The 23125-nt window shown below is 45.9% G+C and overlaps 2 protein-coding genes across 2 annotated transcripts in view; one reads left to right on the forward strand and one right to left on the reverse strand.

The window, feature by feature from the left end:
- LOC119401555 (tryptophan--tRNA ligase, cytoplasmic) overlaps positions 1-23125 on the reverse strand; it is a 434281-nt gene that overhangs the window by 117440 nt on the left and 293716 nt on the right. The window lies entirely within an intron of this gene.
- LOC119401554 (potassium channel subfamily K member 12) overlaps positions 8810-23125 on the forward strand; it is a 128009-nt gene continuing 113693 nt past the window's right edge. Inside the window, exon 1 of the mRNA XM_037668450.2 lies at positions 8810-13499. Within this exon, the coding sequence (XP_037524378.1) occupies positions 13145-13499 (355 nt within the window). The 5' untranslated portion in view covers positions 8810-13144. The remainder of the gene's footprint in view (positions 13500-23125) is intronic.

Raw genomic sequence — 23125 nt, forward strand, 5'->3', positions numbered from 1 at the left:
GCAATTCCTCCAATCCTCGAGGCCGTGAAAAACCACGTTAGGCGCAGAAAGCTTCCGGAAGGGGGCTGGAGAGAATCAGTATATCGACTGAACATAATCAGAAAATGGCTTTCGCCTTCGAGTTGTTTTAGGGGAATGCATAAGGTACCCTGTGAGTTTGTTTAGTCACGCTAACGCCGCAAAGAAAGAGGGAATGCACAGATCGCGCGCCTCGAGTCACCAGGCGCGTGGGTGGGCATGGCACTTTTCGTAGCACACGCCGGCTCTTCGCTCAAGATCACGTTCGCACGCCCCCCAACGAAAAAAAAGAGACTGCTCTGACTCTTCTTTTTTTTTGAGTCCCGACTGACCACGTATACGACTGTCTTTAAAGATACACGGGAACTCTCGTAGAACATCATTATACTCTCGTCGAGAGTCATGAGACCCAAAAAAGAGAGTGAACGTGTCTCTTTAAAGAGAGTCATATGCGTGCCAAGCCAGGAGTCACTGAAAATAGTAACACGTACTATTTTTTATCCTGTAGTGAGAGGCGTATAATGCTGTCATCTTGGCAAATTTTCTCTTTGCTTTAAAGCTACGCCAACTGGAAGCTGCACCAACTATGCGAGCATTCGTAAGTACGAACGCTGGCCACGAAACGTGCGGCGTTATGTTTGTCTCGCGCGAACTCCTCGCGTAGCTGCCACAGCCTAACACGCTGTGTAAGAAATGCAGTACGGCGCACACAGATGCAAGAAGACAAAAAAGCACACCTCCTTTTTTTTTATTTATTCCGAAAGTTAAACATGCCTCGAGGGGTGCGTAAGTGTATTCACTGGAGATGTTCTTATACCCAGGGGAAGCAGATATAAATGGTTTCTTGCTCCTCTTTCTTGCTTTTCTGCTAGTAGAGTAATGTCAACCCAGCAACCAAGGAGGTTTATTGCCAGCAACCTAACTCAGTCTACAAAGATATACTGAGGCTCCTGTACGATGTCAAGCTCCATTCATATATATCTTTTTCTTTAGTCATATCTCCGGATGGCCTACCCGAATAAATAAGGAAAGCCTGCATTCCATCAGGGTTCCATATCTTTGCACGAAGTTATCCCGTCCTCCCATTTTTGTATTCTTCACTTTTCTAGTTAGTCTATTGTTTTTTGTATTTTCTATTCGAAGTCGGTGCATAGTATAGAATGAAAGAACAAACACGCATTCTAAGCAGCTGGCCCCACATGGGAAATGGGATGCGGGAACTGGCACGATTGCTACCTGCTTCTGTCGCAGCGGAAACACAGTGGTATATCTCAAGTGGGTTCCTGCCTCGGAAGAACAAGACTACGCCAACGTAGAGGACACATATGCATTCCAGTTGGAACAAGATTGCTATCTGTTCAGTGGTCCACTCAACTTTATTTTCATTTTTTTAGGCTTCATCTTTCCTAGAGGGGCAGGTCATTTGCAAAGCAAATTACGGCTGAAATAATGACACACCCATCATGTCTACTGCAAACTATGGGTTAGGTCTACGAGGACACTGTTTATGTCCGTGAGGCTCAGGATTGCTAACCATCGCAGGAATGAGAGGATATGGTCTGGTGTGTACAAACATCCGGATAATTCGACCCCTTAAAATAGAAAGAACGAACGCGTTATTCTCCCCTGGCGTTTCCAGCATTTTTTGCACAATTGAAGACGCCAACAGTCTGTTCACGCGACGTCATGAGGATATAAGCATTCCATTCATCCATATACGAGAGATATCAGTTGAAAATTGTCAATACCCGGCTTTGTCACGCCCGTTGTGCCTTGTCTAGCATGACTATCGTGTGGAATCAATTAATTTCACTTCGTTTTGTGCATTTTTCGACTGCGCACGCGGAGATAACAGCGTGTAACCGAAAAGCGCGAAATCTTGATAGGCTGAACGTTTAGTGCTGTCACTGTCCACGTGTTTTACGAAGAAATAAGCGACGAGGAGGACGTAGCGACTCTAGAAAGGGTAGTGAATGCGAGAAAGAACCAACTCTCTCCTCTTTGGACTAGGAGTAGTTAGGGGCCCTTTAAAGGGCTGCAACACTTTTTCAGCATGGTCAGAAAATGCTGCCGATCGGTAATCGATGCTCTTGAGAACATGTGATCCAAAGATTATAACGCAGCGCGCGGCCTTCAATTCACAAATAATTCTCAACGTCAGCTAGAAATCTTTCCCTCTTCTCCCGACAAATGATGCAATAGACACGCCGTAAACCCAAAGTCTGCGGCCACTGACTGACCTGAGCATCGTGAGCTGCATGGTACCGCAGGCGCCGCGGGAAGGCGCGACGTGCCCACCGGCTCGCCCGCGATCACACTGAAAGCAAGCCACGCGTTCAAAAAAAAAGAAAAGAAAATGCTAAAGATCTTGTCTAATCTAAATGCTAATCTTGTCTTTAAAAATATCTTTATAAAATGCGGTTAAATATATCTAATCTCATCAAAATTGTTCTGATCAGGTTAATACGGCTGTCTAGAATACGAGCTCAATAGCAAAAGTTTTGAAGTCTTAATTTGATGTCCTATTTATTATTGCCACTTCTACTCTTACTTATTTTTACCATTTTACATTCTTCGAATAAGATTTTAAGCTTCAACTACATATTCTTGGCCCATCCCCCAGAGTGGGTACGTGCCATAGAACAGAAGGCAAAACAAACAAACAATCTTGACGCGCGCTCACAAACGGATCTAGATTATTGCCACCCTGTCATTACACCCCCCCCCCGCCACCCTGTCATTACACCCCCCCCCCCCACCCCCACCCGCTCCGCCCTCCTGGTTAGCTTTCAGCGCGCTCGCTGGTACAAAAGGACAAAGAAAGCGCTTAAAGCGTGCGACAGATCCCTGTAACTCCGCTCGCTAAATTTTTTTGCGGCAGTCAATTCATGAGGCAATAAACTTCTTGAATTAAGCCATTCAATAATTACTCGGAAAAGTGTTGCAGGGACTCTTTATACCAGATGAACACAATAACTGTCGACAAAAGCATCCGGGCCCACAGCGGTCACGTTCAACCTGACTAACTTCCTTGCATTTCATTGGTCTTTTGGCTGTCTCTTTGTGTACTCAGTGAATATTCAACTGTCCGTATTTAAAAATGGCTGGGAAAAGAAAAGGAATGTAGTAGTGCCCACGAGGTATGGGCATTAACTGAAATCTTAAAGCTCATGCATTCACACGCCCGTTCTTATTAACTGCCACCTTCTCGTCTCCCTTCGCACTGCTCTTACGTTTTCTCCTTATATCCCGCTTTACGCAGTCAGTGTTCCTCTTCTTTTCGAGTTTCTTTTGCTGCCCTGTTACGCACAAGCCATCAGTTCAGTGCGATCAGCTCAAATATGGATTTCCCTGACGTCACTGGCGCGCGAAGCGCTTGCGTCATACCGATTGATGGGACGCATAACAAGGCCGGCCCCTCTTAAACGAAACGGGAATGTCTTGATCTCAACATCACGGCGAACAAAACGACGTGCTTTTAAGCCTTCACGCCTCACTCATTATGACGCGGCGTGTAGCGCCTACTTTTTTAAGGCGTTAATTCGACGAACCCAGAAGCCTCGTGCTAATATGCCCCCCCCCCCCCCCATTCTCTAGCGCCCCACCCCGATATGTTCGGTACAGGGGGCGCCATAAGCGTTCTCGAGCGCAAGAATTGGGGCTCCGTGAACGCTACTCCTCGCTAAGGTTAATGGGTGCGCAAGATTAGCGAGCCCAAAGAAGCATTCACGGGTGTGCTTTGCAAAGAACGGTGTTTGACGAGGTAATATAGGACGGACGAGACCGTCGTCGTAAAGCCGTTGGCGCCGCATGACGTCATTGTTGACGAGTAAATACGTGCGCCGTTTTACTTTAACGATTGTTTTAAAGAACGTTGAACTATAAGATGTCGTAAACGCAAGCTTACGGCGTCCACGTGAGGTTCTTTTAATATTTGTCTAATGCAATGCAGGCAGTACGCAAAGAAATATTGCGTGAAATTTCGCCGCCGGTCCTACCTAACTTGGACAAGCGTTAATAATATCCGGGGTTTTACGTGCCAAAACCACGATATGATTATGAGGCACGCCTTAGTGAAGGTCTCCGGAAAATTTGTCCGTCTGGGGTCTCTATCTCTAGTCCGTGTCGCCTACCTTCGTCCGTTCGTGTTTTTTTTTTTCGCGGTGTTAAAAAAATTTTTCTTGAAGATGAATTCTCAACTCGTCCAAACGCTCACGTTAATGAGTTACATCTGGGGTTCTTTTCACGTGCACTGACATCGCACGGTACACGGAGCTTCGAGCATTTCAACTACATCGAAATGCAGCCACCGCGGCCGGGCTCGAACATGCGACCTTCGGATGAGCAACCGAGAACTGCAACCACTGTACCACCACGGCGGACATGGAGACGCTTTCAAATAGAGAGATAGGGGGAGGGAAAGAAAAGGGGTAAGGAAAAGGCAGGAGGTTTAACCAGGCTGATCCCCGGTCATCTACCCTTCACTGGAGAGGAGGAAGTGAAGTCATAGATGAGGAGAGGAGAATTAAGCACATTGTACGGACAATGTATAGAAACAGTCGTTCATCGTCTTGGTCATCACAGGCGCCAGTGATTACCCAGGGGGAGGAGGAGACTGAGGAAAGAAGGAAAAGAGCTGATTGGTTTGCTACCCTACTCTGTGAGAGAGAAAGAGAGACTAAGGATCAAAAGGGGTGGAGAGCGAGAGAGAAGCAAGAGAAGGCAGGCAGGTTAACCACACGCACGTCCGGTTTGCTACCCTGCACTGGGGGTAAGCGATAAAGGGGAGAAAAGAAAGAAGAAAAGGGAGGGATGTACAGAATCACACACGATCTTGAGGGAGCGCATCAAGTCTACAGGGGGTATCTCACTATGCAGACTTCAAGTACTTCAATAACGCTTTCCGTGCCTTCTGCGCCTTCTAGGAACAAGATGTATCATACACATACCCACACTCACGTAGTTTGGTGTTTTACATTTCGCATTTAACATAAGATATCTCTAACCGGAGGCTCACTGCCTAATCCGTCTTTACATTGTCGAGAGTGTAAATGCACGCCGAAATTCGATGAATGCGCAGTTCCGTACGGGCACAGCAATGAAGAAACGCGTCTAATGGTTGTGAGCTGGCATATCGATAATAGCAGCTGCGCATGCGTGCACCAACCGTCGATGAACTTGCATAAAGAAGGAATCAAATGTCTGAACAGTTGTCTCGCACGTAGAACACCAAGCGTGCCGGATTGATAAGTATTGCCTCTTGCCTGGGCATGTGCAGATAAGTTTTTGTGTCTACCGTCTTTTGCACCGCTGCGCGCCTTTTCAGTTGTTAGTCGCCGTTTGTGGTGTCTTGACTTCCCTTTTGTGCCCGTATTGCACGCCCTGTCTTTTTAACATGAATGCCTCGAACTTCGTCACCAGGCGGCGTTGGCACAGTCTGCCGTTGATAACTGCGCTACGGAACGGTAGAAAAGTTCGAGCCACCCTGTGCTGTCCGTTCACTTGCTGTTGCAAGTCTTTTCGCCTGAATGGGCTAGATCGTCTTTGCCTGGAATACGGTGGTCGCGCCTGTGACGTCGGCCATCGGTGAAACTCAGATTGTGATGGCTCGTCGTTACGAGCTTCGACGGCAGTTTTCAAGCACAAAGGCAGACCATATTGTGGCTAGTTTGTCAGGCTGGCATGCCTTGTAGCCATTGCCTGATGTGTCAAGTTACGTGCCGTCGTATTTTTCGCGTTTCGCTTCTTTCTCGTGACATTTGGCAGAAATTAGCGGGCTAAATATTGCGTCCAATTTCGCCCATACAGAACTCGTCTTCTCTGTCACCGACTACATGGATCGTGTTCGAGGTCTCTATCGTCTGGAAAGCCAGGACAGTGTGGGGCAGGGGCAATCGCCACTGGAACATTCACCACTGGAACATTCGGCATCGTTCTTCAAAACCCAGAGGTGGGCCTGATGTAGCTAGCTTGTCAGGTGGCACGCCAGGCGTTTAACTGCAGTGTCTAAATATACTTGCAATGACTTTTTTCCTATTTATGTTTACATCTGGCGACGCTCACAATAACTGCTGGGTTTATTCTAGTGACAAGTTTCGCCGCTTGATAATGGAGAGAGTGGGCCACGGCGGCCTCAACGCGTCGGGTCTTCTCCCTGGCGAAAACAAGAGAGTGGAACTCGAGGATGGCTTCAGGACTTGCTGACTGGATAGGCAGGCAGGTACCTGTGAGCGTTAGCACTCTCTTCTGTTTGCGTCGGTGGGGACAGGCTCGTACTGAATACCATGGAGTCCCGTCTCAATGCTAGCTAGCTCGTCAGGTCAGTCAGGGTGATAGGTTCATTGAGCTAATGGCGCATCGTCGATGTAAACGGCATTAATCCGTGTAGCTTTGCCAGGGTCTTCGGGGTACTAGCGTAGCAAGACGGCTTCGGTCATCAGCCCATCGTAGTCCCTACTGCGGCGATAGTATATGGACAGCTACGTGTCTTCATTGTTTTTGTCCTCGTCATCTTGTTCTTTTGTCTGTGTTGTTAGTAATCCTCCCGTCCTTAAGAGCTCGTTCTCAGTCCACCGATAATGGCAAAGTTCTTAGCTACGTTTGCAGGTGCAGTCTTCCTGTCGTGGACCTGCAGGCGTCGTGGACCTGCAGTCTTCCTGTCGTGGACCTGCTGTCGTGGTCCTGTGGCATTATGACATGCCACAGCATATCCACATCAGACATTAAATTGTGAAGAGTCTATAAGTATCAAACACGTATGACATAATTCAAAGAAAGTCAATACTAGATTTGGCTGACTTGAAGTCTGATCCTTTCGAGAACGGAGTTTCAAGTCAGCCCTGTCACTCCTATGATTAATTTTTTATACCGGTCCCTCTCTCTCCCTCTAATATCAAAATTAGAAAAAGTATTTATATTCCTCATTCCGTTTCCAGTTTCTTGTTTTACAGACAAAAAGTGCCGACGGCGACACCATATGTCATGACTTCAACAGCTAAACCTTTTAAATCTTTATGATCTTTTTTTAATTTTTGTATCTTTTATATCATGAGCATTTTAAAATAACCAGAACAGAGCATCTTTTTGAACCCCTCAGGCACTCCTCAAGAACTAACCACAACAAGACAACACGGCTGCCTACAAATCACAACATTAACAAATACTTCGTTCTTCAATCATCTATATCGTACTGAAATAAACTACCATAATCTGCTGTGAACTGTGAAATGATAGAAAATTTTGCTCAATAAATCAAATTATATTGGGTTTTTCTAGATAATGTATTAGTACTTGAAAAAATTATCAATCGCACAACGCAATTATTAGGGCTGCACCGTTTATTGTAAACTCTTATTGGTTCGCAGATTTTGTATTGGGTTTCTGTGTTCTCGCATGTTAGCTGAACATTGTTATCTTCGACACCGTTGTTTACACTATACCCAGCACTTAACTGTTTTCTTCGGATTGTGTTCCTCTCTTTCTGTATTAATGAGAACTAACAGACAATAACGCCAAGGAGCATCGGACGCGTTATTCGAAGGTCGCAGGTTCGGTCCCTGCCGGCGGCAAGCCATCTTTTCGTCCGCTTTGCTTTCTTCACATTTATATTCTAAATACTACAGATCACACCCCCTATACCTTCCTTGGCGTTATTGTCTGTTAGTTCTCATTAATATTGTGTCTAACAAAGATAAAACGAGCCCTTAAAAATCATCTCCTTTCCTTCTCTTTCTGTATGCGACACTTGTGCGGCACTCTTGTGGCATATCTTGGACCGACAAGGTCTGCAGTATAATAAAGAAATTAAAAAAACTAACACGCCAAGGATGACAAGGCACCTTTGACCAAGATAGGTCGACCTATAGAACCATCGGCCAGCCTGTTTTGAGCGTTGTATTCCTGTCCACACACTCTATAGCGCAGTTCATATAATAAGGAAATATGAACAATCGACAGATTTATGCAAAATGTTGAGCTTAACACGCGAATTTAGCGATAACAACAATAAGCGCAACAATATAAACTCGAGGTATAAAAGTAAAAACACACCTGAAATTAATAAGTGAGGCCAATTTAAAGAGCATAATGAAGCAGTCTTGTACGCGTTATTCAAAAAAATCTGTTAGCGGCAATGTACACGTGGGAGAGTAGTAGGTTCCATTAGGAGGTGGTTTGAGGCAAAAAAAAAAAAAAATGCCCAGTTTCGTACGCTCTAAGCAAAAAAGAAAAAAAGTGTAACTTACACTTTTCGGTGCGTCCAGACATGCTACGCATATGACTCTCTTTAAGGAGACACTTTTCTCTCTGTTAGGGTTCCACGACTCTCCGACGAGAGTATAATTAACTCCAAAAAAGTTCACGTGTCTCTTTAAAGGGAGTCATATACATAGCAAATCAGTTTTCACAAAAAGTCAGAGTACTCTTTTCTTTTTCTTACTGTAAGGGAATTAACTCCAAGTCTGGAATGAATGAATGAATGAATGAATGAATGAATGAATGAATGAATGAATGAATGAATGAATGAATGAAAAGTCTATTGGAATATATAGAATGTGCTCTCACATATTGGCTTCAGCACTGAGGTAAAAAAATAAAAAAGTAAATGAAATAGACGAAAAGGGAACACAAAGGAGTGTTCCTGAAACTGGTAAACATTTGGGGTTCGTTATTGCTATTGCTAGGCAGTGGACGACCGTTGTGGGATAGCGTTGTCGGTTAGTGCAACAAGCGCACGATAGATGGCGGCGCGCTCGCAAGTCGAGCGCGGTGGTAGAGTGTACTAGAAGCGGTGGTGGCGCTCCAGCATCGGGCGGAGGAGGAGGATAAGGAAGAGGACGAGGAGGAAAGGGAAAACCGCTGCCAATAAGTAAAGGAGACGAGGAAAGCTCGTTCGGAACCGGAAAGCGCTGCGAGCCTCCTTCTCAGTGCTGCGGCGCCGCCTCTCCAAACCAGCTGATCTCTGGGCTCCCTGCGTGGTGCGGCCGCGCGTGTACTGAGGTGGCTCTTCGCTCCACGTTCGCCCCCATACCACGTGACGGTTTGGATACGCTCGCGTACAAGCCGCGTTACGGCGCTCTTTTTCTCCTCTTCTGTGACGTCACAAGTATCAGAGCTGTCTCTTCCGTCTGTGCGTGTGTGTGTGCGTGGGGTGGTGCGCGGTCTACGGTGCGGTGCTTGCGTGCTTCGCGCGTGAATTCGACTTCAAGAGGATACGTCCGATACCTTGAAGCGTGGTGTGTGGATAACCCCCGGTGTTACCTACTTGACGTCATTTCCTTAGTGTGTTTTTCGTTTGTTTGTTTTTCACCCAGAAACCGGCAACCTTACTCGAAGAAGGGAGATTATCGGAGTGCACTGTTCTCTATTAGATTAAGCGCGCTCATTCAGAAGCCGGTAATTTTATTCAAAGCCGGAAGATTACCGGAAGACACTGCTTACAACGGATTAGGCACGCTCATCTTTCAAGATTTTACGCAGCAGTAGTCCTGGAATATTTTTCCGCAGTTGCTCACACATTCTACGTCGCTCCTGCATGGTAGTGCGCTCTTTCAATGCGACGCGTGTGGTAAGAAACGGCTAACGTATTTTATTTGACATATTGAGTTACAAAATGAAACTGTGAGAAAAATTCACGAGGCTTCAGTATGCTTCACTTAGAGCGGAAAAACTGATATTGAGGTTGCGGGCTGCAATGATCGCGATTTCGTGAGATCCTGGAAGTTGCACAAATAGGAAGAGCCAAAGAACTTAATTAGATGTACCTGTAAGTAGCTGTAGATTGCCATCTTAAGAAAGCTTATGTTCAAAGTTAAAAGTTTGTTACTGAAGTAACAAAGACCGTACCTTACCTTTGAAAACTTCACGACACGTAGAAGAACGAACATTTTCTACGATTGATGTGGACAGCTATGAGAAAATTCGTATTTGATGGCATCTGTTGATGCATCCACTGGTTCATTTATCATAATTAGTTATCTATCGAATAAGCAAACACGAAATGAGATGTCTAGTTTAAGTGAAGGACCCAGGCCAGAATTACTGCAGCCGAATCACTGCCACTGAAGCTCAGTACGTTAGCCAATCAAAAATAGTAGAAAACATGTTTAGCTTGTAGTGCTAGGTTCTTATAGCTCCTGCGGGTGTATGAAAGGTCTTCCTATGCTGATGAAGTCTCAGTTCCCGCGGTTAGACAACAGATAGCCCAGGGAGATATTCCAGGCGACCGCTTTAGTCCCTCCCCAGACCGAAGATGATTGACTGCCGGACTGGCAGTGAAAAGACAATCACATTAATGCTATGGCATTTCACTCAACCGTCTCCTGTCACTATCGACATCAACAGAAAAGACACGTCTGAAGCTTGCCTCTCCAAGACGATCGACACTGCCGATAACTTCTTGCGATCGAGTTTCGATTTATATGTGCGACGAGGTGCATTTGAACCGAAGATCAACGTTAGGCACAAAGCACAATACATTAAGCACTTCATTGTGGATACATATTGAAAGGTGTGCTTAACAAAACTCGCAGCTGTCTATCATTAAATTTGCTGCATGAATTTGCGTAGCAGATAGCTGTTGCAACTTCATTAAAGAACAGATATTTCTGCATAGATTGAGGTAGATTCAGAAGACCAATTTAGCAACAGAATATTCTAAAAGAATCTTACAATCTGTATTCAAGTAATCTTTAGTCGAGTACTATCTAGCTTGTTACTACCTAGTAAACGATCCTTTATTAGTAAGTGTAATCTAGTCAGCATTGTCTGTCACATTTAAATCTCTTCTGGAAAACAGCCACTGCATGCTCATTAGAAAAGTCATCAACTACGAATGCAAATATATCGCATCAGTGAAAGCTCTTCGCTGCACTTTGCCGTCATTTTGGTCAAGCATACTCTCTTCAGTTCATGTTTATGCATAGCTTTACTCATTGAAGTTGTTGGTGATGGCGCGTAATGCCTACGTGATACCTCAAGGTCAATGATACTTCAAGGTCACGTAGGCACCTCCAGATATCAAGGTCAATTAGGTACATCAAGGTTACTAGAAGGTGAGTTACGTTTCTATAATTTGACAAGAGAAACGTGATTTCAGTTCTCGTAATTAACAGTTTCAAATATGTTGCGAAGCATCGCCGGTGGACTTCGCTCGCGCAGTTAACGTTCTTAACTAGTTCGTTAGGTAGTTAGTTAATGTGAGCACATCAATTATGAACACCAAATCTCATGGATAAAATCATTTCAAATCACTGCAATAAAAGTTGCATAGTTCGTTTACACATGCGTACAAAAGTGACAAGAGAGGTATGGGAACGAAATACATTGAATCTTTCTTAACGATTGAAGTTGCTTTCGCTGAAGACGTTCTACTTTCTTGAGATTTTTTTGTTTCAACATGTGCGTTTGCAAAGACGCACGGAGTCTTCGGAACAGGATTATCTGAGCAGGAGCAAAACATTTCCGCATCTTCGTGAGCTAAGCAATACTGTATTTCCAAGCTCTACCTGCAAACACGAAATCTCGAGGTCTTGCTTAAGAAGAAGCAAGCTTTGGAAAAGTCTTATGGTCTGTGGTCCTACGTTGTAAGAGATGCACCGGCCTAATCCGTAGTGCAGTTTTCCACTTCGAATTGCTGAAATAATGGCACATCTAAAATACCGTTATTTGTCAGTAATTGAGTAGCATAACAAACTTGAATCAAATCCTGTACAAGAAATCGGGAAACGTTCCCGATAAGCAGCTGTAAACCGTGAGTAGTCTGCAAACGGTTTACTAAATATGCGCGACTAGACGATGGAACCTACGATTTCTTCTTAAAATGCCCGCTGATTATTTTTGACGATTAGGTGCTTTAACGCACCAACTGGAGACGTTCCTGTCAGAATCGTAGAAAAACAATGACCGGCATAACACTGGTTCAAGGCGGAGGTTAGGTGAAGAAAACTAGATCACGATCTATATGGCAACTACGTCAGCGCTGCAATGAATATGACAGCGCTTTCAATCAATTAATATTTGTTCCTTGAAGGGGCAGAAGGGCTGTGCATAGTCCAAACTTCTGCGAAGCACATTCTTTCGACCGTAGTACCCAACCAGTGATTCGTTCCACCGAGACCTTGGTCATTGAGTGTTTTGGAATTAAAAGTAATTCGAAACGTCCTCATTTTAAAACCTTTGCAGTGAGGCAGCCGCTCTAATGACATGCTGATGCGCGCAGTCCGCTTACCACGTTCTGCAACACTTAGCTATTAAAGAGTGCGGCGTGATTTAAGCTGTCTTCAATGCATAGCAGCGCAAACGTTCTTTCTGCTGCGTAGTCTACGCCTGTCTTGCTCTAAAGCAATGAATGGTTCAAGGTCACTGAATGTGACACATTCCAGAGTAGACAACACTGTGAACGACGTTCTGCTGTGCTGTACAGGTTTACATTGCATACTGCTACCTCGAGCGGTTCAAGACCTCCGAGTGCAAAACATTTCAGAGTCTACATGAACGCGAACGGACTCCTATTGTGTAGTCAACGTTCACAGCGTACTAGAGCGAAAAAGCGAAGCGAAATGATCAACAAGAGGCAAATTCGCGCGAGCAACGTGTAGTGTTAAACTATAGAATATAAACTATTCACTAGCACTCGTAGATGTGCGAACTATGGCCAGGAATACGTAGTTACATGATGGCTTATTTAGTTTGTCGTTGATGCCGACGTACGTGTTAAGGGGTCCCTGAAGAACTGTAGTCCAACAGCGCAACGTGATATTGCACTACAGGTTTCGCACGACTCGACTACCACACGTAGACTTGTAAAGTGTGGGCCAGGAATACGTGGGCACATGATGGTAAGCTCTGTTTTTTGTAGATGACGCCGTCCGTGCAAGAGGGCTCCGAAGACCTGTACTCTAGAGACGTGTTACTGTAGTCTAGAGACGTGTTAGTCTGTAGACGTGTTACTGAGCTACAGGTTTTGAAAGCTTCAAAGACCACACGCCGATGTGTGAAGTATGGCCAGGGATACGTTGGGATACGAGAGCTGGCTTAGCTTTTCGTCCATGACGACGCCGTCCGTGGCGGAAGACCTCCGAGACCTGCGACGACCTGCGACGGTGACGTACCGGTGTCGTACTGCTGTATGAAGCGGCAGCTGCCTCGCCGCCAGGGCGGCTGTTGTCGACGTCTGCTGCGACTTCGCGAGGAGAACGCCCGTTTCGTGCTTCTGGCCGTTGTGCTACTCGCGTACATGATCCTAGGCGCCCTACTCTTCAGAGCCATAGAGGGACCCTGGGAGGTGGAGGCCCGCGAGCGCTACGACCAGGTCCTGCGAGACTTTTGGCTCAAGTACAACGGCACGGTGGACCCCCAAGACGTGGTCAGGCTCCTCGAAGAGCACGCCAACGCCTCGTCCCGGAACTTGCTTCCGAACAAGAGGCCCCGTTGGGACTTTGTCGGATCCTTCTACTTCGTCGGCACTGTGGTGTCTACGATAGGTGAGTCACGCTCGCTAGATTATGGTTAACATTCGTTTTTTCCCAGTCGCCAGGTCTCCACTGACAACAGGAAAGAAAATATTTATTTTATATGTACTAATTTAGAATATCCTCATCCTGACAGGTAATATAAAAAGGAGTGGTTGTGTGCAACCAAAAAGCAGGAGGTATGCACTCAGAAGAGTCGCCTACTTAAGATTGTCATACTGCGAAATGTATCTCCTGCTTGTCATGTTGTGGACAAACAAGGAGACAGTGTTCGTTACCATTTTCTGTTGTTGTGTGTGGTTTTAAGACCGAATATTCTGGAACAGCCGGCTTTAAATATAACAGAACTTTTCAGTTTTTATTGTTTACAAAGAAATAAAATATGCGGTACCTAAAGCACATAAGAGAAAAGTAGCTACATTTGTCTTATGTGCTTGAATGTTAGGTGTTGCCTATGATAACAAGCATAAACAGAGTACACAATGGGCGCGTTAAGTTAGCGCGCTCCGAACTCCAAAGAAACACGCTCGAACGCGCTCGCGTGCGACGCCTTGGGAGCTTAGCTTAACGGCGATTTCCGCCGACTGCTTTCGGGGGCACGAAAGCGTTACATGGCGAATGCTACGTTGCTTCCGCGGTAGGAACGAGTGGGGAAGGAGAACGCAGTTCATCGGAGGAGAGAGAGTCGAAAACACGTCATTTTTCCAGAAGCCGTAGCAGGCGTGAGCTCACGTGCACGCTCTCGTGCACCGCCTCAGGGTTGGAGCGCGTAGAGCGCGCTCCGTGATCACGCACCGGAAGTCGCTTTCTAAGCGTTAAGTTTACAAGAGCGTACTCCGCCGGCTAGAGCGCGCTCGAGCTCCTTAACTTAACGCGCCCAATGGTTTCGTCATCCCCCTCAGTGGTGTCAACTCTCTATGTCAAATGGTGTAGATTGCAATGTTGTAGATTACCACAACAACTGAAACCATGCACCTGCAGACAAAAGGAAGCCCAAGTTTACGCAGGATTTAAAGAGGGACAACTTGATTGAAATAGTTGAATTCACTTTAACACAACTTTAGTTTGTTGATTTCTGAAGTATTGGCTTACAAGCGCTAAAAGGTTCCGGAAATATAAGGAACACGTATAATAAATAGCTGTTTAAGCACCATTTCACACGTTTCTGATGAGCGCATGTCTGGTCTTGAGGGCAATCCTTGGTGCGTTTCAAATGAGGACAAAAAGGGAGTGGGGTAATGCAAAAGCGTCTTTGCGCGAAGCATTGCTTAGTCGTCTGAAGTAAACAACAGCGCGTACAACATGGACGAAGACAGAACGCCAACACGAGCGCTGACTATGCAACACGAACTAGCCCAACGTCCTGCCATTTTCAAGCATTGCTTGTGCGTTAAAGAACATATATAAAAAGCATTGTGTCTTCTTAGCTTACTGCACTCTCGTTGTATAACTTTTATAGTTCTTGCATGTTGTGGAAATTGTACAAGTTGCGCAACATGCAACTGTCGCTATATGACTGGCAACAGCGTCGTTGTGTCCCATTATTTGTGCTTTCAGACAGGCCGGGAGAAAGGTGATGCAGCGAGTTTATTTCGGCGCTACTAAACGGCTTTCTACCCTACAAACATCACAGTCTTAAACACAGCGTCTACCTTAGTTCGCAGCACACCGAGCTACGGATCATCTCTTGGGAGTTGTACAAATTGCTCATTTCAGCACAAGTTAGCCGCCGCGGTAGTACAGTGATGGTGGCTGCTGACCCCGAAGGCCGCTGATTCGATCCCGGCGCGGTGGTCGCATAGAACCCCAGGTGGTCTAAATTTCCGGAGCCCTCAACTACGACGTACCTCATAAGCATATCATACTTTCGACATGTAAAACCTCAGAAATTATTATGAATCAAATACATGCTGCGATCGACAAGACCGAAGACAGACAACCAGAAAAAGTGTAATCACTTGCGCAAACTCAGTGTCTGCAGCTTCGAAACCTCTGAGTAACGTGCACAAGGTGGTCAGAAACCCGAAGACTCCGGACGACGCCCAAAGGCTTTCCGCAGTGGAGCCCCGGTGATGTAAATGATGGCAATCTAACCTGGAAACAATTTACTGTCCGCTTGTCTCCCCCACCAGCAGCAGTTACAACTATCTGCCTATCGACACAATAGAGCAAGTATCCGCTCCAATAAATACAGAAATACAAAGAACAAAACAGAGACGCGTAACTCCGAGACACAGTAGCGTTGTAATCCCTGTGCTTTCGGCTTGGCAATGCGAAGCTGGAAACTTTCTCGGTCATTGATTGGGTAAACAACGCGAAATGACTTCGTGATTGCCCCGGACTTCTGGGCCTGATTGCTTCCTTGTCGCTCAGGCTCAGGCTTTTGATCTGTGGTCGGGGCATTTCCGGATTTGCTTGTCGTTGCGCTGGCTGAAGTCTACAACCCCCCCCCCTACCCGCCTCCCACCTTCTTCTTCTTTGGTGTTGTTGTTGTTGCGTTATGCTTGCTCATTTCGTGACTCTATGGCTGCATCTACTCGGAGGCAGAACAATTGAACAGTTTTTTTCGTCCTCCTTATTTTAGAGCGAAGCTGTATACGGCTTGGGAAAACAAAAATTAGTCCGTTCTATGCACGCAAAGACACCTAGCTCGCATATGCCACAGAAATTGGGCAAATCCCACTACGCTCCACTGGTCCACTGAACATGAAGAAGGGAACACGCGGACGGTACGCACCAATTAAGATTTCTGGACAGAAGAAACGAATAATTGAGAAAGTCTTTGATAAACTGTAGGGATTACCGCAGCGATAAACACCGGAGCCACACGTTTCAGCTTCGCTGGTCAAGCATATGTACGGAGTGCTTGGATTGGATGGATGAATGCAAAACTTTATTGAAAGTCCTGAGGTGCACGACTCTGCGCGCAGCGAGCCGCTCCCACGTTTGGACAGTCAGGCCAAGCCCGACCGCCGCATCGTGTGGCGCCCCGTGCGGATGACCCAATTCTCAATCTCTGCTTCTCCTCCGAACGCAAGAGCAACCTACCCAACGCAGCTTGGGGACCCCCTGTCTTGGGTCACCAATTCTCAAGCTCTCTATTAGAGTTTAAGGATTGGGGATCCAAGGAGCTTGTAGACCCTAGAAGTTTGCGAGCCGCCAAGGCACATCGCAGAACCCAAGTCACTCTTGGGCTCTTGCATCCGCGTTCTCCCAAGGCCCAAAACTCGAAGACAATCCTGGGTCCCCGAGGCGTCTTGGGTCTCCAGCGAGGCGACGCAGACGCAGCGCGGGCCAGGACGCAGTATGGCCCGCGTCTTGCATGATTTTAATTTTGCCACGTGTGGCGCCCTGCGCGCTTGACCCAACGCAGATTACGTTTGACCCAATTCTCAAACTGTGCTGCTCCTTCGCACGCAAGAGCAGCATGCCCAAAACAGCTTGGGAACGCAGTGTCTTGTGTCCCCAATTCTCATTGTCTATTCACTCTGCCACCACATTCTTATGCTACAAGACGAGCACAGCGTCGCGGTTGTTCGGAGTTGTCCGGTGAGCCCACCTCTAATTCCTGAGACTGTCCCGTAGCCAATCCCGCCATTTCTGGCGTAGAGATTCGGCCGCTTTCAGAAGAAACACTTCTACAGATTAACAGTAACTTATCTTTAACACAACTATCAGAAAACTATTATTTCGGTTACCGACATCATCATAGGCGGTATAAAAGTCGCTTTTCGCCATTCAAGTAGAGAAGGAATGTTCTACCGTTACCCCTGAACGTGGCCGAGCCTGTACATCGTAGTCTGGATGGTGGAACCTCGTGTCCAACAGGGGGCTGTCATCTTTTCTCGCTCACTCTCATTTATTCCTTTCTTTGTCTATATTGCAATTAAACAACAATCTTTGTGATCTTAATGAGTGCGTTTTGCATTGTCTACTCCGGGAAATTTCCGTTGGAAACATTAAAAAAACACTCAGAAATAGTAAATAATTCCAGAAGTTTGGTTCGTTGATATAGTTGGTCGCACATTAGTAAATGATGTGTGCTCCTGTGTGTTCCTTCGTTTGTGCTACGTCTCCTTTAGCGCTGTTTCTCCCATAGTGAAAACTGTTAAGATAACGTTAAAGAGTATGACATTAAGTAATAAAAGTAGAAAAAAAGAAGCCTAGTAGTTAGAGGGAGGCTAGGGTGAAGCATTTCCGAAGGAAGAAGGAGAAAAGAAGCGGGAGACGTTGATACGTATATGGCAACGTGTGCCTTTCAACCTAAGGAAAAAGTGACGGCTCCGGCCACAGCCATCACTGCCCCGCCCATACATAATTTGCATAAACGCTCCATCCAATAGCACTTAATCATTTTCATGACGCCATAAACTTCTCGGGTATTTCAGACAGTTGAATTTCCCGTAAATACACACGTTTGTGTCGCTGGTTTTAGGTCGGATACTTGAACGACATGATTCCGACATCGATGGCCAGCCGAACTTAATGTTTTAAGTAGTAACGACGAACCTTTAACTATGAATATGTTGTAGTCTTTACATTAGCCCAGAACTTTCATTCCGAGCGGAAACCGGCTGGCACGACGGTCTTTCACGGCTGAAGGGAAGGTGCGCCGTATTTCCGTGGGCGGGGCGTACACTTTTTTTCTTAGATTGTAACCGTATGTAGGAGTCGAAGAAGGAAAAAACGAAAAAAAAAATAAGAAAACCAAAAAACAAGAGAAACCAGTGAAGGTCTAAAGCTAGGAAGGGAAGAAGTACAAGACGCGGTAGTAAAGAAGAGCGAGATCACTAAAGCAAAAAAAGAGAAAAAAACAACGCAAGTGCGACAAACGCGCTGCTGATGCGCGCCGTTAAAAGCTGCCGTCGCGGACGCATCTTCTCCTTGCAGGCGTCTCGAAGCTGTCAGTATGCAAAGTAGGAGGAGGCCCGCTTCATTTCGAACTGAGGGCAGCCTTAGAACGAACCCTCGGCGTGGAACCCGCATGGGCTCTCAAGAGACGTGGCCTGCATCCGCATTCCGATTTGCTTCGAGAACGATATCGAAAGCAACTTCCGAGGGGAGACGATGCCGAGAAGTTAAGAGGGGAATGAATACGAACGCCGCGGAGGATGATGACGTAGAGAAAAAAACGTGATGATGAAAATACAAGTGGCTTAATGTTGCAGTTGATCGTCCGAGTCTTGCGGATTGACGAGATTGTCTGTCTGTCTGTCTGTCTGTCTGTCTGTCTGTCTGTCTGTCTGTCTGTCTGTCTGTCTGTCTGTCTGTCTGTCTGTCTATCTATCTATCTATCTATCTATCTATCTATCTATCTATCTATCTATCTATCTATCTATCTATCTATCTATCTATCTATCTATCTATCTATCTATCTATCTATCTATCTATCTATCTATCTATCTATCTATCTATCTATCTATCTATCTATCTATCTATCTATCTATCTTCTAGCCGCCTACGTCTGGAACTTGTAATATACCAAAATTGGCATGGCAGATCAGTGTATGACGAACACGATTCACTGGTAATGACATGAATAACACAATATACCTGTCGCGTACGTCATGAAACCCTTTCTCTCAGTCACGTGTGGCACATACCCGCATATCAGAGTTCATGTTATGCGGTTATGTGCCACAGGAGATACAGAGTCTCAACCAACACAGTAACGGCGAACACACACATTGACTAGCAAGAAAAGTTATATTAATAATATTTGTTGGCGTTTTATGCCACAAAACCACGATATGATTATGAGAGATGCCATAGCGAAGGGCGCCGGAAATTTTTACCATCTGGTATTCTTTAACGTGAACCGAGATCGCACAGTAAACGGTCCTCTAGCATTTTGCCTCCATCGAAATGCAACCGCCGCGGCCAGGATCGAAACCGCAACCTTCGTGTCAGCAGCCGAGCACCGTAAAGGCCGAGACAGACGGGACGATTTTCCATGCGATGCGACGCCCGACGCGGCGGTGGGGAAACACGAATGGTAACCTTTCATAGCATCGGACAGCCACCATTCCGGCTGCCGCACCGCCGCGTCGGCCGTTGCATAGCATGGAAAATCGTACCGATGTGGGCATCGGTGTTATGCGATGTAGTCAGCGAGTACTTCTATGCTGTACTTCATGGCATTGAGCCAAGCATTACGAGGTGGATCGACGTGTTTTTGTAAGTGTAGTAGCTATGTGCACATCGTGGGCTTACCAGGCACGTCGACTACACTGGCGTTTAAAGGGTAACTTATGGTGCGACGTAACGCCAGCCCTCATATTAAATTTAGTGCATACGTCAGTATTATCGAAACTAAGTGCACTTTATGGTGCCATAATGTGAATATCATACGTAACTTTCGTTAATGTATTCCACCGGGGTCGAGCAGTGCTTCAATGTAGCTTGCTGAATGATAGAAATATAAATGTAATGTTATTTATTTATTTATTTATTTATTTATTTATTTATTTATTTATTTATTTAAAAAGTGTATTAGGAATAGCAACGCCACACAAGTGCTTTTCCCGGAATTTCACTACTTGGACGAAATCCGCCGTATGATGATTCAACGGCTACAGCGTGTTGCTGCTAGGCGCGACGGCGCGGGTTGTATTCCCAGCCACGGCGTCAGCATTTCGACGAAGGCGTAATTGAAAAACAGCTGTAACCCTCTAAAAACTGGGGAGGGGCGAAGCAAGTAGGGAAGGGTGTTTCAGCTCCACTAGCGTGAAACCTGGGGAGGGGCGAAGCATGCGGTGTGCGCCTGTGTTTTCCACAGCAAGATTGCTGCTAATGGGCAATGATAGACAGAAGAAGAAGAAGAAGAAGAAGAAGAAGAAGAAGAAGAAGAAGAAGGGCCTGAAAGAGATAATTCGCCACATAGTTTTGAGAGAGATTTCTTTGATGAGGCACTAGTGGTCCTAAGCCTGAAACTGGGCCTGTAGGGAAGGGTGTTTCAGCTCCACTAACGTCGTCGTGAAACTGCGCCGGAATGCATCTTACCCTAAAGTGCTTCTTCTTCTTCTTCAGCTTCTCCTTCTGTCTCTGCTTCTCTTCTTCTGTCTCTCATTTTACATTAGCAGTGATTTTGCCGTAAGCTGTCTTCGTGCTAGACACCACGACATGCTACGAAGTATGCTTTACAGGAGAAAACTTTGCATTTGAAACCAACTTTGACAGAGAAATTAACAAATATTCCTAAATAATGCAATTAAATCATGATAGGTCGTCGGGTATTTGTTGGGCTAACTATTGTCTACTTCACTTTTAGTGGACCGGTGGCGAGTAGTGGGATTTACCCAATTTTGGTGGCGCATGCCCGTTTACGATGGGCCGTGACGACGACATGACACGCCGACGAGCCGAGACCCTAAGGTGCTTCGCCCCTAAAACAGTCGTGTACTTTGATTTAGGTGTGTGTCTGAAATAATCCCCCCGCGGTAGGAGTTAGTCCGTAGTCCGCCTTCCTCACCCCTACGGCGTACTTAATAGGGAAGTGGCTCTGGCATAGTGGCTCTGGCAGCCACAAAACTATCGAATTCAATTTCCTTCGACGAAGTTACTCAGTCTCACCCAGGCTTCTCTATATGATTCGTTTATGTCCGCCTCGGTGGCACAGTGGTTACGGTGCTCAGATGCTGACACGCAAGTCGTGGTTTCGACCTTGGCCTCGGCGGTCGCATTTTGGCGGAGGCAAATTTTTAGAAGCCCGTATACTCTGCAATGTCAGTGCAAGTCATAGAACGCCAGATGGTCGAAATTTCCGGTGCCCTCCACTACGGAATGCCTCACGATCACATCGTGGTTTTGGCACGCAAAACCCCAGATAATATTATTGAATTATCTTCCGAAACACACACACACACACGCCGTTTATGCAAGCAACAACGTCTGTCATTTCTCGAATGCACAGAAGTCGTGCCGTTAGCGTGACCGCAGCGTGGCTTGTGGCAATTTCCATAGAGTTTCCTACAATACTTACTGGAGGGAACTCTGGCGCTAGTGTCTATGGGAGCTGCAACGCATGACGCTTCAGCCAGCATGGGAATGATGGGTAGTACACAAATTTGTCTAAACTTCGTACCTTCGGCTCCGTTTGGCTCCGCGTCGGCTGCATCCGCTTTGTCGCAAAACGAAGTTCAGCAAAAGTCAGCAGTTTCACTTCGCCACTTTAACTTCTTTAGGCTCAGCGATTCAAACCTGGTCACGAAGTTCACAACGGTCTATTCTTTTATCCGAAACGAACGCCAAAACACAGCAATAAACAAAGCCACAAGTACGTTTGAAGCCGCAAGCACGAAGACTAGGCAAATTTGTGTACTACCCATCATTCCCATGGTAGCTGAACGATCGCAGCGCCAGAGTCCCCTCTAGTTAATTTTAGGAAACTCTATGGCAATTTCCGAGCCTTGACAGGCATCCGTCGGAAGTTCCAATTACAGCCGTTCTTGCGTCCTAGGAAGGGAACGCCAGACCGGACACCAGGCAAGGGCTGCTAGATGCGACTGGCTTGCAATTCGTGCTTTAACAGTTTGGCAAATTAACACTTCATTGAATCACCACTCTATTAAAATGGCGAGTAATCGCTGTACTGCTGATACAGTTTGTAAAATTGAAGGTAGTACAGGAAAATATTCACTGTTGCAGAAAAACATATGTTGCTGAAATTACGCATTATAACACCTTGGTTGCAGTGAGACAAACATGACAACGACTGTCTTAGGGAGTTAGCAGCTGGAACGGGTGTCCGTCCTGTAGAACAAGCATTTTTTTTCAGGCTGAGACTCGCTTAATTAGGAATGCTATTGAATCGGTTTCTGTTGTCAACACCCCAAACCCGTAGTTATTGTATCCGTAGTTATTGATATATACAACTACTCTAAGTAAGCGAAAAAAATCAATAGGTGAATGCACTCGAGTGAATGGAACGAGTAATTAACGTTTCCTTTTCCTTATGTCACACTTCGTTTTTGCATAGACTAAATATGTATAATAATTTACTGTCAGATAAGTTGAAACAGTTCCAAAGAAAGATAGGCTTGGAAAGGACGAACGAGGGGCGAAAGAAGCAAAGCTAGGGCATCTCCAGTTCCCATAAAATCGACAGCGTAACGTGAATAGAATGAACGCCTGGCAAGCACGGGATATGCTTAGAGCTTCAGGAACCCCCCAAAGCACGCGCGCTGAATTATTGATCACATTGCTTTTCAACTTCGGATCTCGCGTTATAGAGCAACAAGGTGCAGTCGATCGAGGCGGCAGTCAACAAAGAAAAAGAAAAGCTTTTTATTGAAAGCCGGATATTGCTGCCGGCATACATATGACCCTCATGATTTTTGTAGGTGTGCCCACAACGAAAAAGACGAACAGGAACGCCGTTTTTGTTTCCTGCCAATAAAAATGTTTTCATCATCATCATCATAACCTCCGATTTTTGTACTTGCGCAAAAAATATTCAATTCCGTTGAGTACTCTCTAAGGAAACTCATTTCGGTTTAACAGATGTAACGTCACAGGACGACTAGTGCTATGAGAGGCGCCGTAGTAGAGAGAGAGAGAGAGAGAGAAACGAAGGAGAAAGGCAGGAAGGGTAACCAAGCTTTGGCTCGGTTGACTACCCTACACGTGAGGGAAGGGCC

The sequence above is a fragment of the Rhipicephalus sanguineus genome, chromosome 8 (assembly GCF_013339695.2).
Source record: "Rhipicephalus sanguineus isolate Rsan-2018 chromosome 8, BIME_Rsan_1.4, whole genome shotgun sequence".
NCBI classification, from domain to species: Eukaryota; Metazoa; Arthropoda; class Arachnida; order Ixodida; family Ixodidae; genus Rhipicephalus; species Rhipicephalus sanguineus.